Consider the following 16,745-nt stretch of genomic DNA (forward strand, 5'->3'; position numbering starts at 1 on the left):
TTCACTGCACCTCCCCTAGTGCCTGGCTGATGTGGGCAGGGCACCACCTACTCCACTCCTGGGTCTCTGCCTCGTGGAGCTGGTCACCTGTTCAGGGAGCATGGGGACAGGGGATGATCAAGCCCAGTATAGCCAGCTTGGCACCCAGAGAAGCCTGCACCCTAGAATAGTACAAGGGCTGCGCCAGCAAGGTAGAGCTCCACAGAGGTTCCAACCTGCAGCTCTGGGGACAAACATTCCCAGGAGAGGGACCCTGGTGTGAGCACCCGGAGCCTGCAGGCCAGAGCAGAGTGCAGGAGAGGGGCAGGAGTGAGGCCAGAAAGGGGTTTGTGTCGCCCCACTTGCTGTGGGCCTCTGTGGCGGGGCAGAAAAGGGGGACCTGCAACATACAAGTTCAGCAGGACTCACAGTGCATGACAGCAGAATGATAAAAGAAGGGTTAGAGAGGGGCATGTAATGGACAGTGCCTGGTTGACAGGGGAGGGGCTGTGGAGCATGTTGGCATAAAGACCCAAGCATGGGTCCACCATGCAACCTGCCATGGCAACTGCAGGGGATCCAAAGTCCAATAAACTCACAGTGAGCAATTTTTCAAATGGTGACTTTCAAATGGACATAAATCAAAGGGTCCTAGATTGTGGAGGATCTGGGGCTTAAGTAAGATGGAGGTGGGCCATGTGGGGATTGGCAGGCTGTGTGTGGGGTGGGCTGTGTGGGGAATGGTGGGCTGTGTAAGGGGTAGGCCGTGTGGGGAATTGTGGACCGTGTGGGGTGGGCTGTGTGGGGAGTGCCAGGCCACGTGGGGTTGGTGGGCAGTGTACGGGATGGTAAGCCATGTGTGTGGGATGGTGGACCATGTGTATGGGGTTGTGGGCCATGTTTTTGGGGTGGTGGACCGTGTGTGGGGTGGGCCATGTGGGGAGTGGCAGGCTATGTGAGGGGTGGACCATGTGAGGAATGGCAAGCCATGTGGGGTTGGTGGGCAGTGTACGGGATGGTAAGTCATGTGTGTGGGGTGGTGGACCATGTGTGTGGGGTGGTGAATCATATGTGCAGTGGTGGATCATGTGTGGGGTGGGCCATGTGGGGAGTGGCAGGTCATCTGGGTAGTGGTAAGCCGTGTGTGGGGTAGAGAGCCATGTGTGTGGGGTGATATATCATATGAGAGGTGGGTCATGTGTGTGGGTGGTATACCATGTGTGAGGTGGGCCATGTGTGGGGGGTGGTATATTACGTGTGGGGTGGTGGGCCATGTGTGGGGTGGTATACCATGTGTGAGGTGGGCCATGTGTGTGGGGTGGTATATTACGTGTGGGGTGGTGGGCCATGTGTGTGGGGTGGTATACCATGTGTGAGGTGGGCCACGTGTGTGGGGTGGTATACCATGTGTGAGGTGGGCCACGTGTGTGGGGTGGTATACCATGTGTGGGGTGGGCCACGTGTGTGGGGTGGTATACCATGTGTGAGGTGGGCCACGTGTGTGGGGTGGTATACCATGTGTGAGGTGGGCCATGTGTGTGGGGTGGTATACCATGTGTGGGGTGGGCCATGTTGTGGGGGGTGGCATACCATGTGTGGGGTGGGCCATGTGTGGGGGGTGGTATACCATGTGTGGGGTGGGCCATGTGTGTAGGGTGGTATACCATGTGTGGGGTGGGCCATGTGTGGGGGGTGGTATACCATGTGTGGGGTGGGCCGTGTGTGGGGGGTGGGCCATGTGTGTTGGGTGGGCCATGTGTGTGGGGTGGCATACCATGTGTGGGGTGGGCCATGTGTGGGAGGTGGTATACCATGTGTGGGGTGGGCCATGTGTGGGAGGTGGTATACCATGTGTGGGGTGGGCCGTGTGTAGGGTGGGCCGTGTGTTTGGGGTGGTATACCATGTGTGGGGTGGGCCATGTGTGTGGGGTAGTATATTATGTGTGGGGTGGGCCATAATGGGGGGTGGTATACCATGTGTGGGGTGGGCCACGTGTGTGGGGTGGTATACCATGTGTGAGGTGGGCCACGTGTGTGAGGTGGGCCATGTGTGCGGGGTAGTATACCATGTGTGAGATGGGCCACGTGTGTAGGGTGGTATACCATGTGTGAGGTGGGCCATGTGTGTGGGGTAGTATATTATGTGTGGGGTGGGCCATGTTGTGGGGGGTGGTATACCATGTGTGGGGTGGGCCATGTGTGGGGGGTGGTATACCATGTGTGGGGTGGGCCATGTGTGGGGGGTGGTATACCATGTGTGGGGTGGGCCATGTTGTGGGGGATGGTATACCATGTGTGGGGTGGGCCATGTTGTGGGGGGTGGTATACCATGTGTGGGGTGGGCCACGTGTGGGGGGTGGTATACCATGTGTGGGGTGGGCCACATGTGGGGGGTGGTATACCATGTGTGGGGTGGGCCACGTGTGGGGGGGTGGTATACCATGTGTGGCGTGGGCCACGTGTGTGGGGTGGTATACCATGTGTGGGGTGGGCCACGTGTGTGGGGTGGTATACCATGTGTGGGCTGGGCCATGTGTGGGTTGGGCCATATTGTGGGGGATGGTATACCATGTGTGAGGTGAGCCATGTGTGTGAGGTGGGCCATGTGTGTGGGGTAGTATATTATGTGTGGGGTGGGCCATGCTGTGGGGGGTGGTATACCATGTGTGGGGTGGGCCATGTGTGTGGGGTGGTATACCATGTGTGGGGTGGGCCATGTGTGTGGGGTGGTATACCATGTGTGGGGTGGGCCGTGTGTGGGGGGTGGTATACCATGTGTGAGGTGGGCCATGTGTGTGGGGTGGTATACCATGTGTGAGGTGGGCTGTGTGTGGGGGGTGGTATACCATGTGTGGGGTGGGCCGTGTGTGGGGGGTGGTATACCATGTGTGGGGTGGGCTGTGTGTGGGGGGTGGTAGACTGCCAGGGAGGAACAGCAGGCCACGGCACAAGAGCGATAGGTGCTGCTTGGGAAATAGCTCCTGTTCCTTCCCAGAACTCAGATCTGAGGATAGTACCAGTCCAGGCTCCAGGCCTCTGCTCCACGTCACGGGTCCTCGGGTCCACGCCCTGTGGGGCACCACCTTATAGGGTAGGAAGTCCACCTGCAGACCCAGGTCCTAAGCTTGCCATCTGGGTGCCTCCCTTAGTCTTCTCCCCCAACATGGCTGCAGCGACCGCCCGGGACCTCCATACAGCCTAGACCCTCAGGCCCCTCCCTGCCTCACCACACCCTCCTAGGTCCGGCCAGCCCAGAAATGCTCACAGTTTCTATCCCAAACAGACTGCACTTCTTACGTAACACACACAGGCGCCTCCTAGCTTTGCTAACCCGACCCATGAGGCCAGCTGGAGGGAAGCTGCCCATCACAAACAGAGCCTCACAGGAAAGAGGCGGTAGCTAGGAGAGCAGGGGCTGTCCCTGTCATGGCCCTGGAACCCTCGCCCAGGCTGGGAGAGCAAGAGTTGTCCCTGCCCTGCCCTTCCCCCATCTCATCCTGCAGGCCCCTCCCATGGGGCCCCTGTCCACCCAGGTAGCTCTACCATCTCCACCAACCCCAGCGTCACACAGCCACAACTGCCTCCAGTCTAGGAACTCAGCAGCAGCTGTGGGAGGCCTCCAGCTCCATCACCCTGGCCTGTCCATCCACAACCTTCCAGTCCCACATGGTCCCCAATGCAAGGAGCAGATCCTGATCTCCTACAGCTAGGTCCCAAGTGGTCTCAGGTTCCAGCAGGGTCACTCCTTACACTGCCTACAGTACTCCAAACAGGCCCTGAGCGTTGGGGCCACATGGTGCCTAGTGCCACTGCCGGGTGCTGCTCCAGCATGAGGGGCTGGCTCCTGGGCTGGGACACCATGTACCCCACGCCCCTCTCTAAAGCTCCCTCCTGCCCACCAGGCTAGGGCTAACATTTCTTCAAAATTCTGACTCCAGACCAAGCCTGCCTCCCTCCTCTGCTTAGGACCAGTGCTGAGGTCCACACAGCATGAGAAGCCCCTACTCCACAGGCCAGGGGCTCAGTCCTACTGCACCCCAAACTGCAGAGTAGCTTCCTGGGGGGCAAGGGCCAGGTCAGGTACCCAGGCCACCTGGTGGACTCTTAGGGCAACCTCCCCACCACGCCAGAAAAGGTATGCAGCTACCCTGGGCACAGGCCCACTGCCTTATCCACCAACTCTGCCAGCCACAAGGGCACCCTGGTACTTACAGGGCTCACTGCCAAGATACTGCCAGTTCCAGGCTGGGGTCCTCCAGACCTGGCCCTCACTGTCCCCAGGAGGACACATCCTGAAAGCCCTGGTGGTCAGTGGGGCCAGAGAGATAAGCTAGCATGCCCAGGATCTTTGGCTGCCCCAGACGACCCTCTCCCTACTGACTATAAGCCCACCTTCACCTGCCACCCTCGTAACCCCAGGCCCAGTTGCCCCAGACAGCCCTCAGGGCTCCACTGGCCTCATTTCCTCCTGGCTGCTCTGCCCACTTGGACAATCTGTCCACTTTGAAAAAACGCCTCTTCCCTCTCACTGACCTCCTTCCTTGCTTGTCAGCCACGCACACTTGCACCAGACACCTGGTGTTTCCATTAGGGTAGTGTTAGTGCTACAAGTGGAACCTCCTAAGAGGAAGTGTGCACACACATACGTACCTCCCATGGTATGTCCTGTGGGCGTCCTCAAGTGTATATCTGGGACACACACGCAAGTATTTCTGTGGTGTGTCCTGTGGGCATCCCCGTGTGTATGTCTAGGACACACACACACATGTATTTCCTGTGGGTGTCCTCATGTGTATATCTGGGACACACACACATGTACTTCCTGTGGCGTGTCCTGTGGGCATCCTTATGTGTATACCTGGCGCGCACACACACACACACACACACACCTCCCATGGTGTGTCCTGTAGGAGTCCCCATGTGTATGTCTAGGACACACACACACGTACTTACTGTGGCGTGTGCTGTGAGCGTCCCCGTATGTATATCTGACGCACACCCCCCGATGGTGTGTCCTGTGGGTGTCCCCGTGTGTATATATGGGACACACACACACGTACCTCCTGTAGTGTGTCCTGTGGATGTCTCCATGTATATATCTGGGACACACACACATACCTCCCATGGCATGTCCAGTGGGTGTCCCCATGTGCATATCTGGCACGCACACACACGTACCTCCCATGGCATGTCCAGTGGGTGTCCCCATGTGCATATCTGGCACGCACACACACGTACCTCCCATGGCATGTCCTGTGAGCGTCCCCACGTGTATATCTGGGGCACACACATGCAGTGTGTCTGCTGTGCGCCTGGGTTTGCATCTACTATGGGTGTGTTTGGCTCAACTTCTAGTCTTTCCTCCGTGAATATTCATGTAGATTTGGCGCCAAGAAAGGCAGGTGGAAAGCTGGAGGGGGCACCGCAGAGCTGGGCAGGATCACTCACCATGCCGGGCGTCATACTGCCTCATCTGCACCTCCTCCACGCAGTCGGCCGGGAACCAGCCTGTGCGGCCCTTCACGGTGCCCTCCCAGAATCCGCCCTCCCCAATGCTGAGCACTGGAGGGGTAAAAGCCAGACAGGAGTCAGGGGTGAGCAGGGCCCCCCACACCATGGACAGGAGTCAGGGGTAAGCAGGGCCACCACCCCCACCATGGACAGGAGTCAGGGGTGAGCAGGGCCCCCCACACCATGGACAGGAGTCAGGGGTGAGCAGGGCCCCCCACACCATGGACAGGAGTCAAGGGTAAGCAGGGCCCCCCACACCATGAACAGGAGTCGGGGTGAACAGGGATTCAGCCCCTTGTCCCTCCTCTTCTCCCCCTGGGGGAATTCTGGGATCCATACAGAGAGGAAAAGGAACAGATGGGTTTGGCTTGGGATGGGCACATGGGGAACAGGACCACGCACACATGGACACACGGGGGTGGGGGCAGGAGGCAGAGCCTGGGCTGTGATCTGCCCTGGGGCCCACTGACCAATCTCCTCCCACCTCTGGGGGCAGTCATGGGCCACAGCCAAGCCAGGGTCACTGCACTTTGATGTGCCAGTAGGGCTGAGAAACCGGGCAAGAGAGACCCACCGGTGGCACAGGGACCCTGCTGAGAAGTGTGTCCACCCTGCACAAGATCCCCAAGGGAGAGACCACCCTCCCACCCAACAGTCAAGGCAGCCTTGGAAACGATACAAGAGCCCCACTGAGCCTGGAGGCGCTGGAATAGGCCTGGGATCCCCCAAGGCTCCTGGTGGCATAGGAGAGGACAGAGTCCGCAACAGGAACCCCAGGACAGGGACGTCGCTCGGGCCGGAGCCCTTCCCGGGGCGCAGAGTCCCCAGCACAGGCACACCAGCCGCGGCCAGGGTCGCCCCCGCGGGCACAGCCCCAGTCCGAGCCTGGCGCGGCGCCCCGCCCCACGCGACCCCGCCCCCCCGCGCCCCTCACCCTTCACGGCTTCGCCGCGGTGCAGCGGGATCTCGCCCTCGCCCTGCGGGCTGTGCGCCTTCACCGCGATGAACTTGCGGCCGGGGACGGCGCTGTAAAGTTTCCGCTTCGGGCCCCGCGGCGGCGGAGCGGGGGGCGCAGGGGGCGCCGGGCTGGGGCCGGGCGCGGGGCCGGGGCCGCCGGGCCCGCTCGGGCTGTAGACGAACACGTAGGTGACGGACGCGATGCCGGGGGGCAGCGGGCACGCGAAACCGGCGCCCGGGGCCTCCATGGCGCTCGGCCCGGCCCCGCCGCCGGCCTCACCGCAGCCGCCGCCGCAGCGCCCGCCGCCCGCCGCCACCCACCGCCGCCGCCTGCCCGCCCGCCGGGGGCCCGGCCCGGGGCCGCTCCATGGGCCGCGCCGCCGCGCCCGGCCCGCTCCCGCCAGCGCACGAGCCGCCGCCCGCTCAGGGCTCGGGGGCCGCGGGGCTGCGCTCCCGGGCGCGCCGGGCTCGCTCCATGCCGCGGCCGCTCCGCGCGCCCCGCCTCCTCCGCGGTCCGGCTCCTCCCTCTGCGGGCGGCGGCGCGGCCGGCTCTGCTCCCTCGCTCACTGCCCGCGCCCCTCGCCGCGGACCCCACGGAGCGCACGGGGTTGGGGGCTGCGGTGCAGGGGCGCCGGGGAAGGCGGGAGCCGGCGCCCGAGCAGCGCGGCCCCAGCTTGGCAGGGAGGCAGTGGGTAGGGGTGCGGCGTTGGGTGCACCCCGGCCCGCCCGGCTCTCGTAGCCCAGCCTCAGCTACAAGCTGAGCTCCCAGGGCCTGCGTCCTCTCTTGAGGGACACTTGGTCCCACCACCCGTGCCCTCTGCGCACTGAACACTCCCAATCGCTCCCCTGCCACCCCCCAGGGCCTGGGAGCTCGCTCTGGCATGGCCATTCTGCTCTGGGTCTGTCCCAGCTCCGTGGTGCAGCTACAATGAGGGTCCTCTTCCTATCTCCTGGAGCACACTGAGCCGGCCCTGTCAGTTACTAAGTGGAGGTCCTGCGCCCCATGAACACTAGTGTGCACACACTGCGGGGTGCTAGGCCAGGCTCCACCAACGAGGTGAGTGCAGAGGCTGAGAGGGAGCCAATGGGATCTGGCTGACCCTTCTCCTTGGGCAGACACCCGTCAGCTTGCTGGCCCTGATCTTGGGACCACTGAAGATATGAAGGTAGCACACATACCCCCATACACCTGGCAGCTAATAAATAAAGCAGGAAATCCACTGCGCTCACAGCAGGCATCACTCTATGTGGGCCAGAGGAGGACCCTCCACATAGAAACTTCGGGGCTGCAAGGAGACAGCAAGGCACCCTGCAACAGCCTGTGCTGGGCACTCAGAGGCCCAGCCAATTCATCACCTGCCAAGGCCCTCTGCCAGGCAGCCCCGACCTCACCAGGAGGCAAAGAGCGATGCCCCCCCAAACTGCCAATGCACAGCCCACACAGGCCAGGAGGCTCTCACGCAGGCTGCCCACACTAGCTCTGGGCACATGCAGCCTCAGGATGGAAAGCAAAGCAGAAACTACTGAATCTTGCAGGGTTACAGTGGGAGACCCCAAGTTGTCCTTGGGGCAAGCCTAGGGTCACTGTGAAGAGGGGTCTCCACACACACCCAATCCCTTCTCCAGAGGCACCCATGACACCCCCATGAGCTTCCTAAATCATCTGTTGGCCCACACCCTTGGGGGCCACCCTCTTCCAACCAGAGGTCAAGCGTTCCCACCCAGGAAGGCCTGAGACATGTCTGGTCCCGGCCCCAGCCCACTACATACTGTACAGGTGTCAGGCACATAGGGTAACTGGTCCCGCCCCACCCACACACACACACACTCTGTCCTGCATGCTGCCAGGCCCTCCACACCTGATCTTGCTCTGGCTTCCCCTGCCTGCGGAGGGGACACTGGTGTCATTCTGCTGCTCGCCGTCCCGGTCCCGGTCCTTCTCTTCCTGCAGCCGCTGGAGCAGCAACTGGTGTGGGAGGCTTCGTAGGGAGGGTCCAGGAGCTGCTGGTTGCATCTCACCCTTCAGGTTGATGTCACTGGCTGAGCGCTGCAGGGGCCGAGGGGACGCCAGGCCACTGGGGCCAGCCAGTCGCCGCCGCTTTGCATAGCTGGGGGTCTCCCTGAATGGCACTGGAGAGGGCACAGGGCAGATGGTGAGAAACCAGGAGGGTAGCCCACATTTCCCATCACCCAGTCTTCCTTTGAAACTAAAGCCCAGTGAGTAAGCTGCACTTCAGTGTCCAACACGCCCACACGGCGGGTTACCCATCAGGAGAGCACAGGACAGCCACCAAGCCTCCACTCTGGTTTTATGTGCGCACCCAGCTATGTCTCAGAGTTCTGCCCACTTCAGGAGATACTCAGAGCTGAAGGAACTGGAGGGTTAGGGTCAGGGAGCCATAGTCTGCAACACCAGCACCCTACACTCCAGTCCTGGCTGTTCCAGTTCCCACCCATGTCCCTGCTAATGTAACTGTGAAAGCAGTGGAGGACGGCCCAGGTGCTCAGGCCTGGGCTTCCCACACAGGAGGCCTGGAGGAAGTTCCAAACCTACCATCATCCTGGTCCACCCATGGCCGTTAGTGGCCATATGGGAAGTCAATGGGCAGATGGAAGACATCTCTCTCTCTCCCTTTCTCCTTGTAACCCTGACTTTCAAATAAATGAATCTGCAACAACCTCATCGTGCTTGGAATGGCAAGACTGGCAGCAATTCATAACAGTTGAACTATCAAAACCACTTGAGCAAGACCCTCAGAGTATGCCCCACATCAGGGACCTGGGATGGGTGGGAGACTGGCTAGGGCTTCTCCCTTTATCTCCCCTTTTACCTCGGATACAGGAAAAAAAACAATGTGGAAATAACAGTCTTACCCACTTTCTGCAGCCCTTGAACCTTTGTGCCTTAATTAACTATGTAAAGATTGTCAAAAATAAAGAAAAAAAAATGGAAAAAAAAAAAGCAAATGGGGGCCCAGTGCAGTAGCCTAGCAGCTAAAGTCCTCGCCCTGAACGCGCCGGGATCCCATTTGGGTGCAGGTTCTAATCTCAGCGGCTCCACTTCCCATCCAGCTACCTGCCTATGGACTGGGAAGGCAGTTGAGGATGGCCCAAAGTCTTGGGATCCTGCACCCGTGTGGGAGACCTGGAGGAAGTTCCTGGCTGCTGGCTTTGGATTGACGCAGCACCAGCCATTGCAGTCACTTGAGGAGTGACGATCTTCCTCTCTGTCTCTCTTCCTCTCTGTATATCTGACTTTCCAATAAAAATAAACTTTTTTTAAAACAGAAGCAAATGGAGGCTGGCACAGTGACCTACATATCTGACTAATCCTCCACCTATAGTGCCAGCATTCCATATGGGTGCCAGTTTATGTTTGGTTGCTCCACTTCTGATCCAACTCCCTGTTTGTGGCCTAGGGAAACAGTAGAGGACGGCCCAAGGCCTTGAACCGCTGTACTGTGTGGGAGACCTGGAGGAGGTTCCTGGCTCCTGGCTTTGGATTGGCACAGCACCGGCTGTTGCAGTTACTTGGGGAGTGAATCATTGGACGGAAGGTATTTCTCTCTGTCTCTCTTCCTCTCTGTATGTCTGACTTTCCAATAAAAATAAATAAATCTTTTTAAAAAAATTTTTTTTAAAAACAAATGATAAATTATGAAGTATGATCCAACTGTATACTCTAAAAAGAATCACTTTTTTTCTTTTTTTTAACATTTTATTATTATTATCATCATTTTATGATACAATTCCATAGGCTCCTGGCATTTCCCTTATCCCCTCCCCAATTCCCCCCAAGAATCACTTTAGACCCAGATCGTATAAATTAGAAGCAGAAAGATAACAAGACAGCTCATGTAACCAAAAGAAGACTGAACAGCTATATTAATGTCAGACAAAACAAGCTTTAAAATAATCAAGTAACAAAACAGAAAAGGGGATGTCACTTCCTTGTATAAAAAGATCAAGTCACCAAGAAGATTCACACCGCTAATGCACAGGTACCAAACATAAGAACACTGAGGGACTCAAAGCAATGACACAGCTGACGAGGGACAAGCAGCTGCTGACGACAGAGATTTCACTGTGCCACCTTCCTGGTGCAAGAACCAGACCCCTGGGCCGCACAAGTCAAGCCCGGCAGAATATACTTCATAATTCTTTGCAAGTGTACATGAAACATTCCACAGCACAAGCCGTATGCTCAGCCACAAAGCAAGTTTCAATAAATTTTAAAAGATTCAAGATATACAAAATATCTTCTCATCTTTCCAATGGAATAAAGCTAAGCATCAAGAGCAGAAAGAAACCTGTAAAATCTACAAACACGTAGCAATTAAATGCCACATCTCAAAACAGCCACATCTCAAAACAGCCACATCTCAAAACAGCCACATCTCAAAACAGCCACGTCTCAAAACAGCCACATCTCAAAACAGCCAGCTTGTCAAAAATAAATCAGGAGGAAAACTGGAAAACCTCTGAGACAAATGAAAGCAAAAAATACTATATAACAAAAGTTGTGGGGTGCAGCAAAAGCAGCACAAAGAGGAAACCTACATTAAATCAGAAGACTGGACTTCTGGTAGGTGGTCAGGGGCTGGCGTTGTGGAACAGTGGGCGAAGCCACAGCCTAAAACATCAGCTGGAGTCCTGGCTGCTCCACGTTCAGTCCAGCTCCCTGCTAACGCACTGGAGAAGGCAGAGGCTGGCCCAGCTAGTGACCCCCTGCCACCTGCTTCTTGGGAGAGTGAACAGCTATGTGTGTCTCAAATTTTCTCTAAAAAGAAAGTTCTCATATCAATAACTTAACTGCAGACCTGAAACTAAAAAAAAAAAAAAAAAAAAAAAAAAAAAAAACTGGCTAATCAATGAAAATGAAATAAAAGCTAGCAGATAGAAGAAAATGATAATACTAAATGCTTTTTAAAAGCAAGATGGAGAAGGGTCCCACTGTTATAGCCATAGCAAGTAAGGCTGCCACATGCAGTGCGAGCATCCCATTTGACCATTGGTCCAGCTCCCTGCTAACAGCCTGGGAAATCAGTGCAAGATGCCTCTAGCGCCTGCACTTGGTCCCTGCACCCACACAGCAGACATGGATGAAGTTCCAGTTCCAGCCTGGTCCGGCCCCAGCCTGCAGCCATTTGGGGAGTGAGCCAGCAGAAGGAAGATCTGTCTGTCTCTTCTCTGTAACTCTGGTTTTCAATTAACTTAATAAATATATTTTTAAATGGCATTTGGGGCATTATTACTGGTTTTGTAGAATTAAAAAAGAATTCAAGGCCAGCACAGTGCCATGGCAAACGCAGCTGCCACCTTCAATGCCAGCAGCCCATAGAGCACTGGTTCTAGCCCCGGTACTGCACTTCTGATCCAGCTCCAGGCTAATGTGCCTTGGAAGGTAGCAGAGGATTGCCCAAATCCTTGGGCACCTGTACCACGGGTGAGACTCAGATGCAGCTCTAGGCTCCTGGTATCAGCCTGGCCCAGCCTAGGTTGTTCACACCTATGGGTGCAAATGTAAGATACTCTGTGTCTCAACCTTAATCTCCTTTTCAATTATAAATGAAAGTAGGGCCACTACCCACCAGACCCACCTGGATGGAACATGTATCCCTGCTCACTAGACCAGGGACAGACTAGAAATGGGAACATTGAGGGTTTCTCTGAGATATATATATCTGAGATATTTACATGTATATAAAATGATTGCTAAGGACTTCCAATGATCAGTCCACTGCACCCACAGGTGGGTGACAAAGCTGGGATGGGACAGAGGGACGTAGAAGGCCTCCCAAGGCCAGGAAACCATGCTCATTGACAGTCTGATGAGGGCTCTAGGGGGTCTCATGACCAGGCCACTACACCCACTGATAAGCAAGGAGCTGGGGCTAGGACAGGCCAGGACTAGTTACTACACTTTCCAAAACACAGAAGAGCTAAGCATGGGGGTGACAAGACAAGGGTACTTGGAGAATTTTCCTGGCCAGGTCATTTCACTCACAAGTGGCCATAAGAATTGAGGCTGGGCCAAGCCATGGTATCCATTGGCATGTGTGAGAACCGGGCTTCGGGGCGGGCAGGCAGGGGCTTTTAGAAGTCTGCCCCACTAGGCCAAAACACCCTGATATGCATGGAAATCTGGGCTGGGTATGGGCCAGGCCAGACAGCTGCTCCCATTGGTGCCCATGAAGGCTAGATCTGAAGATAGGCCAGGTAAGGGTTTTCACCGGCATTCCCTGACTTCAGGAAACATCACACAGCTGTGTGGTCCGGCCTCAGAGCACATGTTGCTGCTATGCAAGAATAAAGAACATACCCAGAAGCACAATAAGACGGCCAGCTCCTCTAATCCAACAGAAAATTTCAAGCACCTCACCAAACTGTGGAAAGAAGAGCAGGTTGAACAACACTTCAGACCAAGTTCTACAGCAAGCACCTAAGTTTGTGGACACACTGAGGAAGACAGGGAGAGCCAATAGGCCTTAAAAGGAACTTCTCACCTCTGGTACAAGGTTGGGGAGCGGGGTGCTGAAACTGCTCCCCAGAATAGGAAAGTCAGATTAGGAGGGGCCATTGCAAGGTGGTGGCTGGCCCAGGGCCAGGAAGCGGAGTTGGTCTTGCCAGCAGGTAAACAGGAATTCACAGGGATAGGTTAATGCCCTCGCTGTGATTACTGGCCTATCACGTAGCGCCAAGAGGACCCACGGGGAGAAGTGATTGGTGGAGAATGATATAAAAGTAGCCGGTAAAAGCTAGATGACAGACGACAGACGGACAGACGGGCGGCAGACGGAGCAAGACCGGATGAGGGAGAAGGACGGGAGGGAAGAAGGGTGGTGGAGAGAGAGCTGGAAAAGAGGGACACAGACAGAAGCAGTAAAAGCAGTATGGAGAGATGGGGACAAGAACGGAGAAATGCAGCAGAAAGTATGGGAAGAAATATGGGAAGAAGGGTGGCGGAAACAAGGCTGGAGAAGTGGGGAGGAAAGCTTAGACCAATGGGGACAGGAGCAGCGCAGATAAGGATTTAAACGCAGCTGCTTTTGGCAGTGAGGGGTCCAGTTGCGGTTCCAGCTTTTCCCAGACCCTCAAGAGTATGCTTCGTTGTTTTTAGTGTCGCTGCGGGACGGCGACAACAAGGAAGCCAAGAACTTCTCAGAATAATCAAGACCATTCAAGTAACACCCTCAAGACACTCATCTCACCATCAGAGTTCCTAAGGCAACACCCAAAGACCATCTCTGTCCGGGGGCATTGTGGTCTGACAGCAAGGAACAGCATACCATCCATCTCTCCAACAGACACATGAGGCAAAGTGGAAACTTTTCTCTCACCTATCCTCCCCACCCCATCTCATTCTGTCCTCATCAGCAGCCCACATAGGTCTGTAACGCCTCACCTTTGCAATAAACATTGAAAATTGAAAATTTAAGTGAAAATAAATAAAAGTTTCTATTTCAATTTTAAGAAGTAAAATTTAAAAGTCCTTTAAGGAAATTCTATTAAAATTGTCTTCAGGAAGAAGGAGTATTCACATAAATTATTCCTAAAACTCTCAGAAATACAGAAACTGACTCAAATGCAGTTTCTTTGTAAGCTCACACAAGCTTATCAAAAAAACTGTTGGTGACATGAACACACGGATACTTCCCAGGGTGTCGGGGGCAGGCTCATGTGCTCTCTGTTTTAGGGTCACAGTCAAGCCCTAACACGTCCCAGGAGTGGAGAGCAGAAGGAACCGGTGGACACAGGAGGCTTGGGGGAGGGACAACGGTGAGCTCTTCAGCTTCATAGCTTCTCTAACGCTTGAGTCAACAGAAATGAACTGCCCAAGGCCAGATGCAGGAGCGGGCAGACAAGCCAAGGCCAGGCCAGGCAGACCCCCGTAGGTCACGCACTCCAGCCCCGGGACCAGCCCAGCAAAGCCCTTCAATGGCTGGCTGCTGATGGTCTCATGAGACAGCTGCTGAAAAAAGTAAACTGAGTAGATGTCAACAAAATAAAGGAGTGACTTCCTACACAGGTCTACTAAAAAATAGTTTGAAAAAGATCTTTTGATAACGAAATCCTAAAGTTATATTAAATAAAAACAGATACTCATTAACTGAGTCATTTCTAAGTTAAATACTAAAACATTAACTGTAATATAAATTTAAAGTATATATACACTTTAGCATCTTGCTTTCGTGTGGTACTGAGGTGATTATATTTGGCCATGTCATTAAAATTACTAGAAAACTGCATGCTGAGGTACCCTTTACCTACAAAATACTGATACAAAACATTTCATAATGTTTATTGGTTTCCTTATAAATTAAGGTCAGTAAAAGCTAAAACTCTAAGTAGTACATATAATTTATAGAAATCAGAGAGGGCCCGGCGGCGTGGCCTAGTGGCTGAAGTCCTTGCCTTGAACACGCCGGGATCCCACATGGGCACCGGTTCTAATCCCGGCAGCTCCACTTCCCATCCAGCTCCGTGCTTGTGGCCTGGGAAAGCAGTCAAGGACGGCCCAATGCTTCGGGATCCTGCACCCACATAGGAGACCCGGAGGAAGTTCTTGGCTCCTGGCTCTGGATCAGCACAGCACCAGCTGTTGCGCTCACTTGGGGAGTGAATCATCGGATGGAAGATCTTCCTCTCTGTCTCTCCTCCTCTCTGTATATCTGGCTTTGTAATAAGATAGATAAATCTTTCTAAAAAAAAGAAATCAGAGAAATAATTCTGTACATAAGGAAAGTAAGGTATGTTTTATTTTAATTTATTTGAGAAGCAGAGAGACAGAAGAGACAGTCCCATCAGTTAGCTCCCACCCCACATGTCTGCAACAGCTCGGGTCGGACTGGGCCACTCCAAGGCTGGGAGCCAAGAACTCAATGCAGGGCCTGTCATGCGAGGAGCAACCAACACTTGAGCCTTTGGCACAGCTCCCAAGAGCTCTACAAGCAGGAGGCTGTGGCCAGGAGCCACAGCTGGGACCGAAATGCAGATGCCGTACGTGGGGTGTGGGCAGCTCCTGACAGATGAGAGAGAGAGAGAGATTTGAAAGAAGGAGGAGGGGGAGAGGAAAAGGTGCTGGTTCATCCCTCCAACAGCCAGGAGCCAGGATTTCCATCAAGATCTCCCATGTGGAGGACAAGGAGCCAAGCTCTCAGGCCAGCTTTCACTGGCTTCCCAAGCTCATTAGCAGGGAGCCAGGTCGAAAGTGAAGCCACCAGCCAGCACTCACATGGGTGCCAACATCACAGCTTAACCCAGTCCAGACGTGGGCATCTTACCCTGCGTCTTAACCACTGAGCTAAACAACCAGCGCAAGCATGTGTTATACGAGAAGTTAGAGAAGTTATGACGTGCTTTGGTTAAGAGAAGAATGTCTATTTCACAATGGGAAAGAGGAAATGCACAAGGCAAACCAAGAGATTCTAGGAAAATGCCAGAGGGCTAAAAAAGAGAAAATGTGAAAGAATAATTTCTTGTGTGGTAAAGATGGCTACAATGAACTTATTACAATTGTTTTAAGTACTAAGGCTTACTATCAAAATCATCTCAGTATAACGCCTCTTCGTTTAAAGGTATACTTGGCAAAAGGTTTTCTTGCCTTTTAAGCAGTCAGCCTAGGAGACTAGGGATTGAATTTGATCAAAATGCTTTCCTATACTTCATGCTGTCTTCCTTATGCTTTTCATCACTTAAGAATCTGGAGTCCTCGCTTCAGAAGGAACCAGCTTTTCTGTGACTATGCCTAACTCAGTGTCACTTCTCACCCTGCCCTGGGATGAGACCAACCTCCCAAATCAAACTCTGGATTACGTTTTCCTGACTCTGAACTAACTCTGGAACATTCCAGAAGTACCTCTGAAGCATCCAAAAGACAGAATAAACTAATCAGGCTCCTTTAATAGCCCAGGTTCTATAAGAAACACTACCAGAAAATGACACTGAACTGATTAAAGCCAAATAGTCAATATTCCAAAATTGAATGGAATTCCTAGAAATATTGTCAATCATAATTTTGGTTATGATGTCAAAATAACCAAACTTCCCCATGAACTGTGGCATTACTACAAAGAACCCTGACCAGAACTTGACCACATCAGCTGGGTCCTGTTAACCAGGAACAGCCCCAGCTCTTCTCAAGCTGACTCCTGGCCATCAGCTACGGCTGAACTGTCCTGCAATGCAGTTTCTACAAACCCTGAAGCAAACAACTGAAACTGCCAACCAACACCAACAACCACAGAGGGGACTGCTATGTTTTTGAATGAGGCATTTATTTATTTGTTATTTCTTTG

At 54.2% G+C, this 16,745-nt stretch overlaps 1 protein-coding gene across 1 annotated transcript in view; it reads right to left on the reverse strand.

Moving 5' to 3' along the window:
- The window catches only part of SHANK3 (SH3 and multiple ankyrin repeat domains 3), a 53,507-nt gene that overhangs the window by 21,306 nt on the left and 15,456 nt on the right, over positions 1-16,745 (reverse strand). The window contains exons 10-12 of the mRNA XM_058673094.1: positions 8,307-8,577; positions 6,425-6,618; positions 5,428-5,541 (exon numbers count right to left, since the gene is read on the reverse strand). Of these exons, the coding sequence (XP_058529077.1) occupies positions 5,428-5,541; positions 6,425-6,618; positions 8,307-8,577 (579 nt within the window). The remainder of the gene's footprint in view (positions 1-5,427; positions 5,542-6,424; positions 6,619-8,306; positions 8,578-16,745) is intronic.

This window comes from Ochotona princeps, chromosome 15 (assembly GCF_030435755.1).
Source record: "Ochotona princeps isolate mOchPri1 chromosome 15, mOchPri1.hap1, whole genome shotgun sequence".
In the NCBI taxonomy this organism is placed as follows: Eukaryota; Metazoa; Chordata; class Mammalia; order Lagomorpha; family Ochotonidae; genus Ochotona; species Ochotona princeps.